General features: G+C 42.6%; 1 protein-coding gene across 5 annotated transcripts in view; it reads left to right on the top strand.

Moving 5' to 3' along the window:
• RABGAP1L (RAB GTPase activating protein 1 like) overlaps positions 1-18,374 on the top strand; it is a 218,735-nt gene that overhangs the window by 152,425 nt on the left and 47,936 nt on the right. For all 5 annotated transcript variants that reach the window (XM_077332520.1, XM_077332521.1, XM_077332518.1 and 2 more), the window contains one exon: positions 6,406-6,534. In XM_077332520.1, coding sequence (XP_077188635.1) covers positions 6,406-6,534 — 129 coding nt within the window. The remainder of the gene's footprint in view (positions 1-6,405; positions 6,535-18,374) is intronic.

Here is an 18,374-nt window from a genome sequence, read left to right as displayed (position 1 = left end):
TGTACAGAAATTGGACAGACAGATAAAATACATCTTTGACCATTTTGCTTCTCTTTATTTTGTTTCGCTTTAGCTTCTTGGCCAGAGTAAAGGGTGCATAAACAAAACAGAAATGTAGCATAGCCATTTCTTTTAACACCAACCATAGATTTTCATGATTCCCGCAATCAAATATTTGCTGAAATCTGTAAAACACAATCTGTTTTTCTTCTGAAATTCTCTGATATGCTGTAGCAACCACTATACATTTGCAATATGATCTCTAGTGCTTATTCCCTTTTTAAATCCAGCTGGAACATCTGGCATTTCTCATCAGTTCTTATATATATTCCACACATATATATATAAGATTTTGAGCATTGCTTTCCTTGTGTGAAAAGGTAATGTGATTGTCTGATGCAATCTTTAATGTTTTCTTTCAGAAGTGAAATGAAGGTTGAGTGCTTCCAATCTGTGGGCCATTGTTTTGTTTTCTGTATTTGTTAGCATATTCTTTTAAAGATTTTGACGGACTCAGTTTTTATAGCTTGAAATAGCTCCGTTACTATTCCATCTAGTCCTGGTGATTTGTTTCTTCCAGTAACTTTGATTGAAACTTTCACTTCACTTTCTAAAATTACTGGTTCTTTTTCAACAGATTGTTCTTTGAAGAAACTGTTCATATTTTTATCTGTTCAGTGTATTGTTACCATGTTTCCCTTATTTTGTCTGGTTCAGTTAATGTATTTCCATGTTGATCTTTTAACACCCCTAATAATGCCTTAAATTTCCTCTTAATTTTCTGAAGCTTGTGGAACAGATCTTTTATTCTTTTTTTGTTGTTCTCTTTTGTTTATTTACACTCATCATTATAATAGTTCTTTTTATCATGTGCCAGTTGCTGGAACTTTTGATTCCATTTCTGTCACCTTTTATCTTTGCTTCTCATCTGTCTTTAGAAATTTTAAGAGTTTGATCAATTATCCATTGAGGCTTTCCATTTCTTTTGGCTACGCGAATAGGCTTTGTGCATTAAATGTTTTGTGTAAACCGCACTGAGCCTTATGGGAGGGGGGTATAGAAATCTAAGAAAATAAATAAATAAATAAATCTTCTTTGATACTATCTCTGGTTTCTGTCCATGGTTCTTTGGATCACATTAATTTGTACTTAGTAATGCAAATCTGTTATTTTCAATTTTTTAAAATGTGGAACATCTACTGGCGCGCTCCTCAAATGGAAATGCATATGTACGTGATGTCCATTCTCCCACCTCAGGAAATCATAGAATAATATTCATTCATTCATTCATTCATTCATTCATTCATTCATTCATTCATTCATTCATTCATTCATTCATTCATTCATTGGTTTATAGACCGCCGCTCTCCAAAAAGGGCTTGCGGCGATTTACACATAGCAATAAAAACACATCACCCCAATAAAATCCCAATGTATCAACAACACACAAGAAAACAACAAGACAGTGGTAATCATATATCTCAACCCATCCCGTCTTGTTCAGCCTAGTGGGTAAATCGTCTTCCTGTAAGAGAGGGAGCCTAAGTGAAAAGCTCTAAGGATCCTTGATCGAAATAGAGTTCGAAGGGACATCCTGTTTAATCTAGTACAATCCCCTGCACTATGCAGGACACTCACAGCCCTATCCACCGTAACCTGCCACCCCCTTGAACCTTCACAGAATCAGCTCTGTCAGATGGCTATTCAAACTCTGTTTAAAAATTTCCAAAGATGGAGAACCCATAACCTCCCGAGGAAGCCCATTCCATTGAAGGAGTTCGCCAGTAGATGGCCAGCAGTGGCGGTGGCACCAGAGCAGTGAAACCTACCACTGAGGTGCACTCATTGCTCTGGCACCACGAGCACTGCCGCTGCCAGTCTTCCAAGGCTGCTCCCACCATCTGAGGAGCAGGAGCAACCTCGGAAGACTTGCGGGGCTAGCAGTGGCAAGTGCACTTCAGCACTTTGGCTTGCTGGGCTGGCGCCGCCTCTGCTATACTTCTGAGGTCGCTCTTGCACTCTGGAGACAGACATCAGCACTGGGGGGGAAACCCTTTAAAAACAGTGTCAGAGGCACATCCTAATGATCACTAACCGAAGGCAGTAACTTTTTATAAAAAATTCACTTGTCTCTTGGATCTCCTGGGGTGCATTCAAAAATGAACAGAATAAACACTGAGGCTCATAAAGACAAAATCAAACAACAAAACACTATAGCTAAGTTGTTCTAAAGCTAAAACATCCCCATAACACTCCTCTAAAGGCACTTAAGGCAAAAGGCCCATTACTTAACATAGCAGAGTTTCTTATACCTAATACACATCCCCCCTTCCTTTAGAGAAACTGCTTAGACTCTATAAGTAAACCTGCAGGCACTTTGTTTAATTTATTGCTAACTTAAACCACAAACCTCAAATGTCACACCCCATGAAAGTCCTTTCACTATAAGACTAATTAATCAATAGTTAATTCTATAAAAGCATACCTAATTAATCCAGAAATTCACAACTCTATAACCAATATTAAGGCATATTAAAGACCCGTGATCGTTCACTTAATAACTTAATACTAAGCAACATTTAACACATATATACTATTCTTGTTTAGGTCCCCACTCAAAACACACCAAGGATTTAGGGCTTTGCTAACCACAAAGCCTGGAGATCAAAAGGCAAAACAACTCTCTACAGAGCAGCTAACATTTACAACTTTCATACTCTGAGAGACAGGACAAAGCATGAGCCAGAGATCAGTAATAATATGCATAAGACATACCATTTCCAAACGAGGAAAATGTTCCTGATCAGGCAGGCAAAACACAGACCTGTTTTTGTTTTCTGGAGGTGGGAAATGACCTGGGAAGGGGAGGGCAGGTGATCGAAAAGCTTTCTCCCAATCATTCAACCATGAGTGTGCTTTGTTTTTAAGCCTATCATTAGCAGAAAATGTATTTTTGAGCTTCAGTTACCTGTCCAGCTTTCTCACAACTTGAGCAGGCAAAACCAGTCCCATTTGCATCTTCTGGGCTGATTCTGCACTTACTTAGTTTATTCCATTGTGGATCCTGCTGAATTCAGATTGATTTGAACTTAGATCTTCCTCTACCCTCCCCCCCATTGAAACAGAAAAGTGTTCTGCACATGACTAGAGAAGCTCAGAAGAGGGAGGGGAGCCAAACGCAACAGGAGCCTCTTTCTTTCTTTTCTTGAAGTGGGGGATGAGGATTGGAGACAGCAGAGGAGGGGAATAAATCAAAGAGGCAAGTCTCTGCTGAGAGAAGTTAGGGCTTCCCCTTTAAGGGAAGCTTTGCAATCTGGGAATGAGGAAGCCTTTGAACTGACGCCCTGGCCTATCAGGGCTTTTCTGCAACATTGGAGGCTCAGCAGCAAGTTATTTCAGGGAAAGCAGGCAGCTGCACGCTTACTCATGCCAATTTTTGAAATATCGAGGATTATATCCATTCCAGGATATCGCAGGGAAAAGGTAGGGTCACTCCGGATCAATCATGCTTGTTGCAGAGGGAAAAGTTAAATCAGGGATTGAATTGACCTTGTGATTGGAACAAAAGCTCCGTGCAGATTCAGCCCTGGAGGTGGGAAATGAGCTGGGGAAGGGGTGTGAGTGGGTGATCTGGCTACCTTCTGCCGATCATACAGGGGTTTAAGCAGCTTGTTTTAAAGCTAACCATTAGCACAATACGTCTTCTTTGGCTCCAGAGACAATGTGCAGCAGAAATCCACCCAGACAGAAAGTTTCAGTTCACCAGAGAACTACTGTGCTGTGATTGGTGATTTGCTGTGATTGACAAGCCAAGGAATGGAGGGAGAAGTTTGGCTTGTTTTTGCTTGTAGCCTAGTCAGGAGGCAAAAAACCACGATGGGGCAGGGGGAAAACACAGGAGGGGTCTGCAAACGTGAGATTTACCATCCCGTCTGCCAGCAGGAAGGTGCTTGCGTTTTACCCCTCCATGCAGAAAGGGCCAAAATGTTCCAACTAGCACATCCTTCATACCTGAGGGAGGGGCACAGAAGTGAGAGGAGCAATGCATCCTCGCATAACTTCAGTGAGAGCCATGGTGGGATAAATTTTGGCATGCTGAGATTTCTTTCCCACAAAAAGGCCATTTTCTCTTTGGAAAACTGGTCATGTTCTTCAAGATTTATTAGTGGTGTGTTTCAACAACATTAGATGCCTCTTTTTTTATTCATAGACTTGTACAGATTTACAGCATTGGTCTGCCCCTTGAAGAAGCCTGATGTCAGGCGAAACATGCGATGGGCGTGAATTCTCCTTGAATAGTGTTTTGTTATAAAAAGATAAGACGGCTACTCTTTGTATTGAATTTGGCTGGCTAACTGTGGTCGCTCTGTTAACATTCTGCTATCCTTCTCTGGATTGTTTATTATTGTATTATCTGTTGTATATATTTTTATTGGCTTGTTAGAGCCATGCTGAGGATTCATATTTGTCCATGTACTAAATACATTGTTAATTAATATTTTTTGTTGAAAAAATACACCATATGTTCTACGTTATTCAGGTATATGGGTTCACATGGACCTTTTGGGCTTTGTTGGATTAGTCAGTGCATGGTCCATGTTCCCTTTGTTGTTTGTTTAAACTCCAAAACCGTGGCAGACCTGGACACCCTTGGGCTTAACCAGGCCCTCTCAAGCTGATCATTTCTGGCTTCCAAACCCCACTACTAAACTACACTGAATAGATCCAGGCAAATAGAAATAGAATTGAAATGCTGATTCTGTGAACTTAGGCAGATTGTAAATAGGGGGCAGAAGGGATTGTTTCGGTGCTCTTGTGGCCCTTTCTTGCATGCCCAGGAAAATACCGATCACCACTTTGAGATCAGAAGGCAAATTTCTTCCAGTCCAGACTGGCCAGGATTTCTGGTTTTGGGAGGAGTATCAGCTGGGCATGGAATTGGGTCACACTGGTGGGCAGGTAGTTGTGAATTTCCTGCATTCTGCAGGGAGTTGGATTAGATGACCCTGGTGGTCCTTTCTAACTCCATGATTCTATGATTTTAGACCTTTGCACACCTCCAGGGATCTCTACGGTCAAAATTCTGCTGCTCCCCAAACTGAGACCATAATTAAGAATTGTGCTATTTGTACCTGTCATTTTCTCTTCCCCAGTAACTGCCATCTGATTGGGGATAAGGGCCGTCTTTCAGCACTAAGTCTCCTTTCTTTTTGGATAGTCTCATCACAGGGTTTTTAAGGCAAGAGGTTATTAGAAGTGCCTTCTGAGCTGTGCTAACTTAAGAAGTGACTTCTCAAAGAAACCATGCCTTATTGTGAAAAGTAAAAAAAAAAAAGGGGGGGGGAGTTATTTCTATTCTCGTAGCACATCTGCAATTTTATTGTAGCCTGATTGACGTGGGAGCAGCAAGACAGGTAGCTTGAGGCCTTGTGTTGCTGCAGGAACATATAAGTGGAGGTCCTTCCTTGCCCCATCAGCAACAAATACTTGCCTCTGAAGACTCTCTGGTTTCCTTTCTGTCGCTACTTTTGATACATAGAAGTACAGAGATGGCATCTGCTCCCATGTTTAATCTTTCAGATGAGAGATGCTGGTTCTTAAGTTTGCCTATAAAACTCTTGTTGTGAAGTGTTTCTCGAAAATCCCAAGTGTGTGGGGATATGCTGTGGGTACTCACATAGTTGAAGACACACTTACAATTTCACATCTTCATTGGTTCTGAAAAAAACTGTAGTCAACATGAAGCCTTCTGGAATTAATGTTGTGTGTCGATTTGACCCAGCATAGAATGCAATAGAAATGATGTTTGTTTGTATGGCATTGTTGTCAGGGCCAAGATTTTTGTGATGGCTCATGGATAACTTCCTTATTATTAAATCTGGAAACTATTTGCGGCATTGTTCTGTCGCATTTGAAGCTTTGCAAAGCCATAGCAGCAACAGAAGAACCAGCTAGGAACTGGAAAGCGAAGACAATAGTCAGATCTAATTTCCTCTCTGGTTTACTTTTGCAAACTTTTCTCTTGACAGCATTTGCCCAGTTACTTGTTGGGCATGGAAGAATAAGTACATCAGGTTGTTAGATATTTTATTGCTCTTTCTTTGAATGAGCTCTCACATTCAAAGAACAGGAATTTTCCTCCTAAACAAATTTAGAGTCCAGTGGCAGCTTTAAGACCAACCAGGTTTTATTTGTTGGTCTTAAAGGTGCCAGTGGACTCTAAATTGGTTTTGCTGCTTCAGACCAACACGGCAACCCACTTGAATCGTTCCACTTTCTAGATACTAGAGGTTTGTGAGCATACATCTGCATGGAATATATTCAGCAGATTACAAATCCAGGCCATAAGGGTCCCAGTATGCCTGTTTTCTCTGCTTATAGTAGTTCTGCACTGTTTCATTGTAGACTTCCAAGGAGGACCTTCTGCAAGCTGATTTTGAAGGAGCTTTAAAGTTCTTTAGAGTGCAGCTGCCCAAAAGGTACCGAGCTGAAGAGAATGCTAGACGGCTTATGGAACAGGCCTGCAATGTCAAGGTAAGAGGAATCATATTTCTCTTCAGATAAGAAACAGTCAATCTTAAGAGTGGATATTTGGATTTTAAAAAGCATGATGAAGATTGTTTTTTCGATTTTGTTTTTTGAGACTGCATCAGGGTTCTTCCTATTCACTGAACTCTTCCTCACCTTCCCAGCCTCAGTCCTCTTTGAATAATAACATCTATTAGAATTTAGAATTCAGTCTGTAGCATGTGCAAGTTTCCTTTATTAAAAATGTGTTCTGTAAAAATGTGTTCTGTATGCAAGCCCATCAATAATGATTTCAGGAGTGTAACATTGTCCAAATAGAAAGTTCTTGTTGAGTATCCGGTAGATAGGCAGATTTGGGACTGCTGAACATTTGAAAGCGGGAGTTTTACATGGAGACCAGCTCTAGGCACACCTGTGGTTATGAAACTTGCTCCACAAAGATCAGCACAAGGCTGTTCTCATTTGTGGGACATCAGGGTGAAATGGGCAAATTTTGTTTTCCTTCGTGTCTGTCCTGGCTTGATTGAGATGATCATAAGAGAACTGTGCATCTAATACAAGCTGATTGTATAGAGAGTCAAAGAATATACTAGGATAGTCTTGCTTTCCCCATTTACCTTCCAAAACGAATCCAGTGGAAATCGGAGGACTGTGCATAACAGCACCAATATATTTTAGTCATGCTTAAAAAATGTTTAAATTATTCTTCAGTTCATCCTTGTATGGCGATGATGTTAGCTATTCAGTCAAGTCCCATGCTTGGTGATACTATGGCTCAACTGTCGCCACTATTTCCCATCTTGCACTGCTTCTTTTAGTTGTGTGCTGCACTGGCCAGTGTCCCCCTCACTGGCAGTCTTCAAGCAAAAGTTGGATACACACTTTTCTTGAATGCTTTAGGATGCTCTGGGCTGATCCTGCATTGAGCAGGGGGTTGGACTAGATGGCCTGTATGGCCCCTTCCAACTCTATGATTCTATGATTCATATATACACCCTAGTATCCATTTATTATATTTCCTGTAAGAAATTCAACCAAACACTGTATTTTCTGTTGTGGTTTTGTGGCGAAAGAATGGCTATTGGAATATACATTTTTGCTAGCAGATCCTTCATTTATTGTCTGTGCAACAGCTACGTTTCCAGATTTCAGTAGTTTAATGTTACTGTGAAGACTGAAAGACTGAATAAAGGACAGTTTGCAGGCCACTCTCTCTTACCTGAGGGAGGTGTTCTCATTACTCATTTTTCGAATATTGACCCTGCTTCTGTTATCTGCAAATGGGCATATGCTTTCAGAAGCCACAGTTTCATCTTTGATCCAGGCTGATCTTGTAGGGTCAAAGGAATATTTTATATCACTTTCCATTGGCTTGTCTTAGCACCCTGAAGATGAAAACTGTGCCTGAATGAAAGACAGGTTGCCATGAGATGTGAATAAAGCTGTTTCTTTAGTATGACCATGGCTGCTGTTCGGATTTGAGAATGTGCGGCTCTTAGGAAATTTCATTGGAAATTATTCCAGAAATCATGTTCTCTGTTAGACCTTCCTGATTTATGTACTTCCCTTTACTTGTTGGACTCAGTTATAGTTTTTAAACGGTCTGAAACTTAACCTTTCTGACCAAGGAAAGAGTCTTCATATCATTGTTAATAGTCTTCCCAGCAGCCTAAACAGGATTTGCAAGCTATGCTGCTGCCTTAGCTATTATCTCAAAATTGTTTCTCACTCTGATACTTCTCCTTCACAATGAAATGGCTACAAATGTAATTTATACATTATGTACTGGAAAAGGCCAACAAAGAACAGCAGATATTAAGGTGGGTATTGAAGGAAGTCTGCTGGATTGCACAAGTTTCCAGGTTGGCCAATGATACATCAGTTAACTCTGTAATGAGAGAGACAGAAACAATTTTTAAATGGTCAGGAAGGATTGGGGGGCAGGGGGCTTTTTTTTTTTTTCCATGTAAGGATTGACATAATTGTGGACAGGATTTTCAGGTTTGCTTGTATATTTGCAGCAGAGTGTTTTGAGTGTATGTTTTGTTCTTTGGGTTGTCACCTGTCCAAACATTTGGATACAGCCTAGAAATAAATATAAATGAAAAGCACTCAATCATTAGAGAGAGGCTTGCTTCCAGCTCAATAGGAAATGCTTCTGTGACAATGTAGGATATCTTACCAAAATTTATTATTTATTTATTTAGATTTATTACACTGTTCTTATACTGCCCTCCCTTGCGGCTCAGGGCGGTTTACAGCAGAGTAAAATGTCTTTACCCTCTATTAGCCTTGTCTTTGGCTTGCAGAAACACAGTCTTTATTTTGGAGCAACTTCTTGCTATGTTTTTATTTTTCACTTTATTAATGGGCTGTGTTCTGAAATAAAGGACTTTATTTGAATGTTAAAGTTTTCCGTCAAGAAAGGATGAATGACTTGCGCATAGTATATGCCAGCAAGAAAACCTGCTGGTTCATAGAACTTTTTGTTAATCATACAAATGTGTTTCCTTTGGGAAAATTCTAGGCGTTTGATTGGCCTTTGGGTCATACATTATCATATTTGTAGACAAAGGACAACATTGACTGTATCAGATCACTCTTGCTTAAGAACTGGCTCTCACTGTTGGTTTTGTCTCAGTGTGAAGCTGACAGAAGATTTCATTTGCTCAGAAGTGTCTCATAAACAATGTAATCCATTCATGCAGCTCCTGTTTCTTCAAGACAATCCTTATGATTGCAGCAACTGAAAAATGCACCACAGGAATCACAGAAGTTGCCACTGTGAAAGTGCCACTGTGACAGTGTCTTGTTGAGACTCCAGTTCAAATATTGAGATTTATTGCAGTTATCATGGAAAAGTACACAATAGATAATGGAAACAGCTGAAAGCACCCTGGCATGTTAGGGTTCCCATTTCCCTACTTATGGCGAGAGGCCTCCAGGTAATTGTGACACTAACTCACCAGTGCTCACCTGATTGGCAGGCAGAAACTGTGGCCAAAGAGGGGGCATGATTGCCCTGGGAAGAAAAATGAGAAATGATCTCATCTTCTTACAGGAAGTTCTGACCATAGAGTACTTAGCAATTCCTAGAGCTACCCAGGAGTTACAAAGATAGCTCTAGGAATCACCAAAAATTCCTAGGGCACTGGTCATCCCTCCCCCGCCTCCAGCCCTGTTGCTGGTGGCCAAGCACTTAATAGCGATTTTCACCTGTCAGGGAAGCAGATCTCCGTTACATACTCCCTGTCACCAATGGTGGGCATCACAGTACTTTTTTGTTCATTTCCTGCCTAGAGGAGAAGTGCAGGTTTTTACAGGAGATCTGCTTCCTTTCTCTGCAAATTATAATTTTTTCTTCCTAATTCTGCTCCTTAATTTTAAACCTGTCTTCAATCAATCCAGAGTTCTCTCTGTCATCTACCTTCCTCTGCCTTTGAAAGAGGAACAAGAAGAGTTGGTTCTTATATGCTGTTTTTCTCTAGCTGAAGGAGTCTCAAAGCGGCTTACAATCACCTTCCCTTTCCTCTGTGAGGTAGATGAGGCAAGAGACCTCTAACAGGACTTCTCAGTCAGGACAGCTTTATCAGGGTTAGCCAGGTCACCCAGCGGCTGCATGTGGAGGAGTGGGGAATCAAACCGGGCTGGCCAGATTAGAAGTCAGTGCTCCTAACCACTACCCCAAGCTGGCTCTCAAGAAAAAGGGGAAACAAGGAGACAAGGGAAAACCAAAGGGGAGAGCAAAATTAAGAACCCTGCAGCCTTAACACAGCTATAATGGAGGCAAATGCAACAACAAGGCATAAACAGCCATGTAATGACTTATATGAAAGATAGAGGTCCCAAAGGTTGGAAGCTGGGCTCAGCCCTTCCTCTCTCACCTCAAATTCAGTTGTTGCCAGGGAAATTTAGTAAGAAACATGGACTAGGGGAGAGCAGTGCTGGGTGCTAAGGTTGAGTGTTGACATGTTCTAGGTGAAGCAGAGGATCTTTTATTGGCAAAAAAATCCCTGAAACAAGGGAGTTTAGAACAGCCCTGGATCACTGGTGTCATCTGCCACAGGTCAAAGGGGCATGCATCCCAAAGGTACAGAAGGCTGACATGGTAGAGATCCTAAAAGCTCAGGGAGTTCACAGAACCACAGCCATTCCCAGACCCCCTTGTAGTCAGACAGCTTTGGGAGAGTAAGGTGGAGGAATCTATGTTGCTACCTGTAGAGGGCGCAAGTGGATTAGATCTCAGTCTCATGTTCCTTCCTCCACAGACTTTCCCCTTCAGGAGCAAATAGGCCTAGTCCTAAACTGGGCATAAAACGGGGCTCCAATCTGTTAGGCAGTAAAGGTCTGTGCCATCATGCAATTTTAGGCAGGAGGCCTCTAAACCATGGTGGGATTGCCAAATGGTGGAACCCTGATTTTCTAGCCCTCCTTAGGGAGGAGGAGAGCTATCTGAGGAAGATAAAGATCAGTAGCCAGCATCTCCCAACATGATTACCAGAATTTATTGGCCACCCTTACCCTAGAGCTGTTGAACATACAAATCTGGCCAAGGATGAGGGCAATCCCATGGCTAAGGCTAAAGAAGCCAAAAAGAAAGGGGGAAAAAAGAGAAAAATGTTGGTTCCCGCCAAAAAAAGCTTTCACTTTACTAAGTGGAGGTTGTGTCTTACCAAGTACATTGGGAGACAGACGTATTTTAACCATTCTTTTTGGAGTAGGGATAGTGAGGGACAAGAAAAGCCCGCAGACTGCAAGTGTGTGTATACAGAGACACCCCTGGGAAGTCCTGCAGATCCTTGACATTTGGTATAAAAGCCTTTTTGAGCTCATCCCAGATTTTCATGGCCTCCTTCGTTGAACATGTAAATAATCACAGCAAGCATCTGAGAGTAGGGAAGGGTTATCCAGGCTCCTGAAGCTTTCTGATTTGTAATCAAGACTGATTAAGCATGTTGGCAGACCATTATGGTCTGAAGTTGCAGAACACCTTTAAGACCCACAAAGTTCTGTTCAAGATATAAGCTTTCATGTGCATGCTCACAAAAGCTTATATCTTGAATAAAATCTTATTGGTCTTAGGGTGTACCTGGGATCAAACTTTCTCAAGTACATTGGGATTCTCAGAATATTTCTCAGTTGTGTGGATTTCCATCTTTTGTGCCTTAGGTGTTGGCAAGCTGATTAATTATAGGATATATTTTGGCAAAGGATACCAGGCAAAGAGTGCCAAACTGCAGTCCCATGCATCTGGTCCCTTTGCACTCTAGTGTATCTGAGGAAGCACGCTTGCACATGAATGCTTATACCTTGAGTAAATCTTCGCTGGGCGTAAAGGTGACGCTGGACTCAAACTCTGGACTGCTGCTTCAGACCAACATGGCTAAATTCAGAACTGACACTCTCAGGTGCTTGTGGTCCAGACAAGACACTGGGTTGGATCAGGACCCAGGCTAGAACCTTTTTCTCAAGGCAATGGCTTCATCTGCATCACAGCTGATGCCAGGCCCTTTTCTGTAGCCCCTCCTCCTTTCCTTCCGCATCTGAGGCAAACCTTGTGAAAGGTGGAATGCCTGCCAAGTTCAGGTAACTCCCAACAAGTTGTAGAAATGGGCCATGATCTTCAGCATGTGATACAGCAACCCTCCTGAAGCTAAGAAAGCACAAAGGCATGGCAGGTTGCAATTTGACCTAGATGATGTAGAAGGAAATTATAGGCCACTTACATCATCTCAAGGTCTAGGAGGCTGACTCTTCATCTTGTATTCTTTATGTGCATGGACAGAGATCCTTTATGATAGAAGCCAACTAGACACTGCAATGTTTTATTATCTATCTAGAAGACTAGATGATTTCTGTGCTGCCCACTACAAACTGCCAAATGCAATTTACGAGGAATCTGTTGAGACTGTTTCAGAGAATTCTGTGTTCTTAATAAGAAAAAAAACACATGCTTTTAGATTGAAGATTAAGGTGGCACTCTCAATGCCTATAATTTGGAAGCAGGTAAATGGTTGTCTCTTGTGGCGCAGAGTAGTAAGCGGCAGAAATGCTGTCTGAAGCTGTCTGTCTGTCCATGAGGTTGGGAGTTCAATTGCAGCAGCCGGCTCAAGGTCGACTCAGCCTTCCATCCTTCCGAGGTCGGTAAAATGAGAACCCAGCTTGCTGGGGGGTAAAACGGTAATGACTTGGGAAGGGAATGGCAAACCACCCCGTATTGAGTCTGCCAAGAGGGCGTCACCCCAAGGATCAGACATAACTCGGTGCTTGCACAGGGGATACCTTTACCTTTTAAATGGTTGTCTGCATAAGGATGGATGTGCCTACTATGCTAACAGAAGAGGACTACCAAGATCTTGAGAAGGCTCTTGGAGAAGTGACCAAACTTGCAGAGGTTAGTGGCCTCTTGGGCCAGATGAGAAGGACCAAGTGGTCTCGGGTCCTTGACCAAAAGCAGAACTTTAGTCTCTTGCTGGTTCTTTCTTTTCCCCTCTGTGGAATATTCCCATTGGATTGAGCTTCTGTTTGTCCTAATCTAGTCTATTTAATAGTTTCTGATACCATTAAAGGACATCCATTTCCTCATCTGACTTGGATAAAAAAGAGGTACAGCTGTGTTTCTTTTGACAACGTAGCTTCTGCTATGTCTGTGAGAAAAACAGATGTCCTAAGGGGAAGAAGATTATTTATTAATTCTAACAAAACTTATTGAATATAATATTGGTAGAACTAACTCTTCCCTATTCACTTGTCAAATCATACATGTCCTGTTGATGAGATTTCTGCATAATCCGTGCCACAAGGCTGAACATAATGCTAGTTTGTGTCATTTCCTGAAAATACACTGCATTTGCGGAATTCCAGGGTACATTGATCATTTGTATACCAGGACAGTATCAATTGGAACACTGACATTTTTATTCTTTTTGCATTGGTAAATCCCACAACCAGAATGCTGTTAGCATTATATGGATGATATGCTGCGTGGTCAAATATCATAATTTTGTTTCCTGCATTAATTTTGTTTCCCTTTGATTAAGGAGCAATGTTACTCTTAATTAAATTGGGAACCTGAAGCTATAAAGAAATTAATTAAAAATGATTGGAAAATAAGTGCTTCGGGATGCATATGATTAGCATGCAGTTAGTACTGCTACAGAAGATGTTCAACATGGAAAACGTTCAATATAAAAATGTCAATTGTTGTCAAGTAGCAGACCAGTACGTTTGACTGAATTCCAATAGCTTATATGTTCACAAATTAAGTTTTCTCCTTAATATGTGCAATAGAGTCACTTAGGGGTCAAGCTTTCCAAACGAGCAGAAATTGACTGTTGGAAGGGCAGCTCAGTTGGTTTCATTGATGACTTACTTTGTAACCACAACATTTGAATTTACTGTACTTCTAGCAGCCATTTGCATATCTTTTGGAAAAACCACTGGTCTAGCAGCTGTCTCATACATATTCCGGATAGATGGCCCAGTGTTCAAATTAAGCAAATTAAATGGCACTTTATATGGAATTCACCCATTGTCCCTGTAACGTGTTTTGATCACCATGGCAAACTCTACTTATGCCCCAAAATTCATGCTTCTGTTCCAAAGTGAGCATTTTTCCTCCTTAAAAGATCGGCTGATAGCCATCCAACGTGCCTTCTGCTCTGCTAAATAGTAATACTCCATAATAGCAGTATTTGGAAAGAAATAATAAAGGCTTAACACTGTAATCAGAAAGACTGTCAGATTTAAAAACAGCGAATAGCCCAACACTCCAGACAGATTTCCTGTACAGGTAGCTGCCATTTCTGCGATATACAGGAAATTCAAGTAAACTATCTCATGCATGTCCAATAAAATATAGTTTTATTCTTTTTTATGAACTGTCCAAGCTTAAATCTTTATTTTATTCTTTCTTTACTATCTGAGAAATATTAATAAAGACCACATAAACTCCAAGCCTTCTAAACAACTGACTGCTGAAATTATCCTTGTATTTGCTACTGGAATACTGATCTTAATCCTGTGTATGGTGAAAGGGATCTTTGACTCTGAAAGCCTGAACATTTTGCTGGTCTCTAAGATGCTACTGGACTCAAATCTAACTATTTTCCTGCAGAATCACTGTTCTCTTAACAAAAGTATGCAGCTGTTTATGTCTTAGGTGCTTAAAGGAGATAACAAAAAGAAGAAATAAAACAATGTACCCATTCAAATAGTAGGCCACTAAAACAATAAAAATTCAGTAAAACTATCATCAACACGTGTCCGGGATGAGGAAGGGTCCGGATTGGACCCTTCCTCATGACAGACAATCGGAGAGACCAATCGGCAGGCGCTTTGCGCCTGCCGATTGGTCTCTCTGATTCCCAGCAACTGCGAGCCGCGCACAGCGGCCAGAGTCCCGCTCCCAGATTCCCCCGCCAGAGTCCCGCTCCCAGATCGCACTCACCTTCCGCTGGTCCTCCTGCTCCCTGTCCCTCTCTTCCCTGGGCCCTTGCATACGCGCTGCGACCTGCGCGCCCTGCGCGCAGCCCGGTACGCCAGCCAAATGAACCAGGCATGCGCGGACTCACGCGCATGCCTGGTTGCTCATGCTGACGCCCCCCAAACACCCCGCCCCCCTGCTCCACCACGCATGCCCGGACTCCCCAGCATACATCCTTCCCTTCCCTTCCCCAACGCCTGCCCCTCCCTCCAAGCCGCGCGTCTTCACTGCCTGCCCCCAGGAGCTTCCTCCCAACATCGCAGGTAGGACGCACTCGCCCTATGCCCCTTTTTACGCCCATTTTTATAAATGGGCTTTTCTACTAGTATAAAATAAACCAGTAAAACCAACAGCATAAAGATTCAAGATTGAGAACTAAAAACATCAAAAAAAGAAAGATAATAAAAATGAAATAATTACAGATGTTTAAAAACCAAGGTGAGCAGAAATCTTATCCATTTGGTGCCTATAAATAATTGTGAAACAGCCTTGGGGGACAAACGGTCTGGCCTCTCTCAGAGTGCTAGCTGCACCCTGATTGGCCCTGCCCCTACAGCTCCCACCTTCCTTGTCTGAGTTGGAATACAGCCAGTCAGTGTGCAGCTGGCTGCACCCTGATTGGCCCTGCCCCTACAGCTCCCGCCCTCCCTCATTGAGCTCTCACCCCTTGCCTCACAGATGTGCCTGGCTGTTAGAGCCAGACATGTCTGTGACTCCGCTGCTCCGGGCCCCAGGTAAGAGGGGAAGCGCTTGGGCTGTGGGGGGGGGGAGAGGGAGCACTTCCCTGCAGCCTGGAAAGCATACCCAGGGCATCACAGAGGACCCTGGTGTGCTTTCCAGGCCTCTGGGAAGCACCCGGGACGTGGCAGCGGGGGGGGGGGTGGCGGAGACGGGCCCCTTCCTGGGCCAGGGGGACGCTCTCCGCCGGTGCACCCAGTGGGGGAGGGCCTGCTGCGTTCTTTTGCCCCAGGAAGCCCTGGCACCATGTCTGCGAGGCAGCGCCAGGCCTTCCCATCCCAAGGGGAGGCTGTCTGCCGGTGCGCCGGGCGGGTGGTGGGGGGGTGCCTGCAGCGTCTTGGCCTGGGAAGGCCTTGTACCCCATCACACATGCAGCGCCAGCTTTCCGGGGTCAACGGGCACTCTCCGGCACCCGGCTCTCCTCCTGTGTGCCCGGCAGGAAGGCACTTTCCTCCCCCTTACCCCCACCTGCCGCTCTCTACTGCCCAAGACCTCCTAAGGTAAACTTTGGGGGGGGGGGGCTTTTCCTTGTCCCTTCTCTCCTTTCAAAGCCCATTTTTTATAAATGGGCTTTGCTGCTAGTACTTTGATAATGATACCAGATTTGAAAGATAACGATATTGTAATTGAAAAGCAAAGATTTGTAGTAAAGCTGTTTAGTCAGTCAGTAAGTTGAGTACAACATATTATGACATTTGGGGCTAATGACAGATTCCCAATAAAACAACATGATACAGTCAGACCCAGACTGAAGGAGTGGAAGAAAAAACACATTATCTCTAATAGAGGTTATCACCCAAGCTAATCTACTCCTCTACAAGAATGCCCTCCAGGAACTATTATGTTTTATACGTTTTGTGAAACAATAGAAGCATGAGGGTCTTCCTTATAGCTTCATGTTGGCCATTGCATAAAGTGGGAGCTACCACAGAGAATTCTCTTAATGGGCACTTGCCAATGGTACATGTTTGCAGAGTGGAACCTTCAGAAGTCTTTCCTCTGATGAATGAAACTTTTGCAGTATAGCGTAGCAAGAGAGGCAAGGGTCCTGTGCCATTAAGGGTTTTGTAGGTGCTTGAACTTTGAATTGAGCCCAATACCTGCTTGGTAAACAACCTGAAGGAAGGGAATAATATGCAGATTTTGCTTGACACCTTCTTGTAGCCAGGGTATCACATTTTGTATGAACTGGAGTTTCTGAGTTGTATTGAAGGGCTGACCCATGTAGACTGTGTTACGGTATCCTTGTTGCAAGGTAACCATAGCATGGATCCATCTGGCCAGATCAGCTGAGTCAAGGTTAAGCGTCATCTTTTGTGTTAAGAAGGTTTGGTAGGAGCTTGCTGCTCTAGGTGTAAGTCTGGGTCTTGGATCGTATGTCCCTTAATCAAATCAATGAGAGACAATTGGACCTTATCAAAAGTCGGGAGTCCTATGTCCTTCAGGGCCTTAGCACCACCCTTATCTTGTCAAGATTGAGTTTCAGTTTGTTTACCTTTAGTAATTCAGCTACAGCTTCCAGGCGTTGGTTCAGACTAGGTTCTATAGCATTACCATGGGATTTGGATAAGGAAGTATTGTTCATAAGTGGTCTGGAATCACAGGTGAACAGAAAAGTAGCACAGTGGTATGAGCCAAAGTGAATAACTAAAAAAAAAATTGCTCTAGATCAGGCTTTTTCAATCAGGGTTTTGTGAAACTCTGGGGTTTCTTGATGGCCCTGGAAGGGTTTCCTGAATGGATGGAAGTTAATTTTTTGCACTGGGAGATTTCAGTGCTGGGTAGTGGTGGGCATGGGTATTGCTGGGTGGTGGTGGGAGGTAGAATATTTTTTATGTTACTTTTTCAGACTTAAAGCTGTACCAGCATTCTTGTGTTTAAATGGCACAGTTCGGCCTTTACTAGATTAAATAAATTGGGAAATACAATTTTTAAAAAAGTTCTGTATGTGTACAGCAGAGTTACCGCGGTACAGTGGTTAAGAACAGAGGACTCTAGTCTGAAGAACAGGGTTTGATTGCCCATTCCTGCACATGAAGCCTGCTTGGGTAACCTTGGGCCAGTCACAGTTCTCTCAGAACTCTCTAGCCCCACCTACCTCACAAGGTGACTGCTGTGCAGAGAGGTTGGGAAGGAGATTGTAAGCCACTTTGATACTCCTTCAAGTAGAGAAAAACATATATAAATAACCCTACTACTACTACTACTACTACTACTAGTAGTAGTAGTAGTAGTACTGTGTTGTGCTCTATCTTAACTCACTTGCCTATTCAGTGAAGGGAATTTCTATGAAGAAAATAGCAAACAGACACTGTTACCTGGATATGTCCTTCCTTTGTTTCCTTGGCCACGCATGATGACATCCAGACCCCTTAATCCACAGTATTCTTATCTCAATCAGTGGGAATATTGCCAAATACCTAATTTGTGAAGGGGACACTTACCTTTTCCAATGCACTTTGTAATGTGTTTGTACCAATTTACTTGCAAAGAACCAGATCTGTGTTGCAGCATACTCAATACACTGTGGGAGCTATAGGGCACTAATTAGCTTGCAGAAGTATTACCCTGAGTAAAGAAACATTTCCTTAACAGATCTGCATGGGGAAACCGGGTGTGATAA

The sequence above is a fragment of the Paroedura picta genome, chromosome 4 (assembly GCF_049243985.1).
Source record: "Paroedura picta isolate Pp20150507F chromosome 4, Ppicta_v3.0, whole genome shotgun sequence".
NCBI lineage: Eukaryota > Metazoa > Chordata > Lepidosauria > Squamata > Gekkonidae > Paroedura > Paroedura picta.
This window is presented reverse-complemented; position numbering and strand designations above follow the sequence as displayed.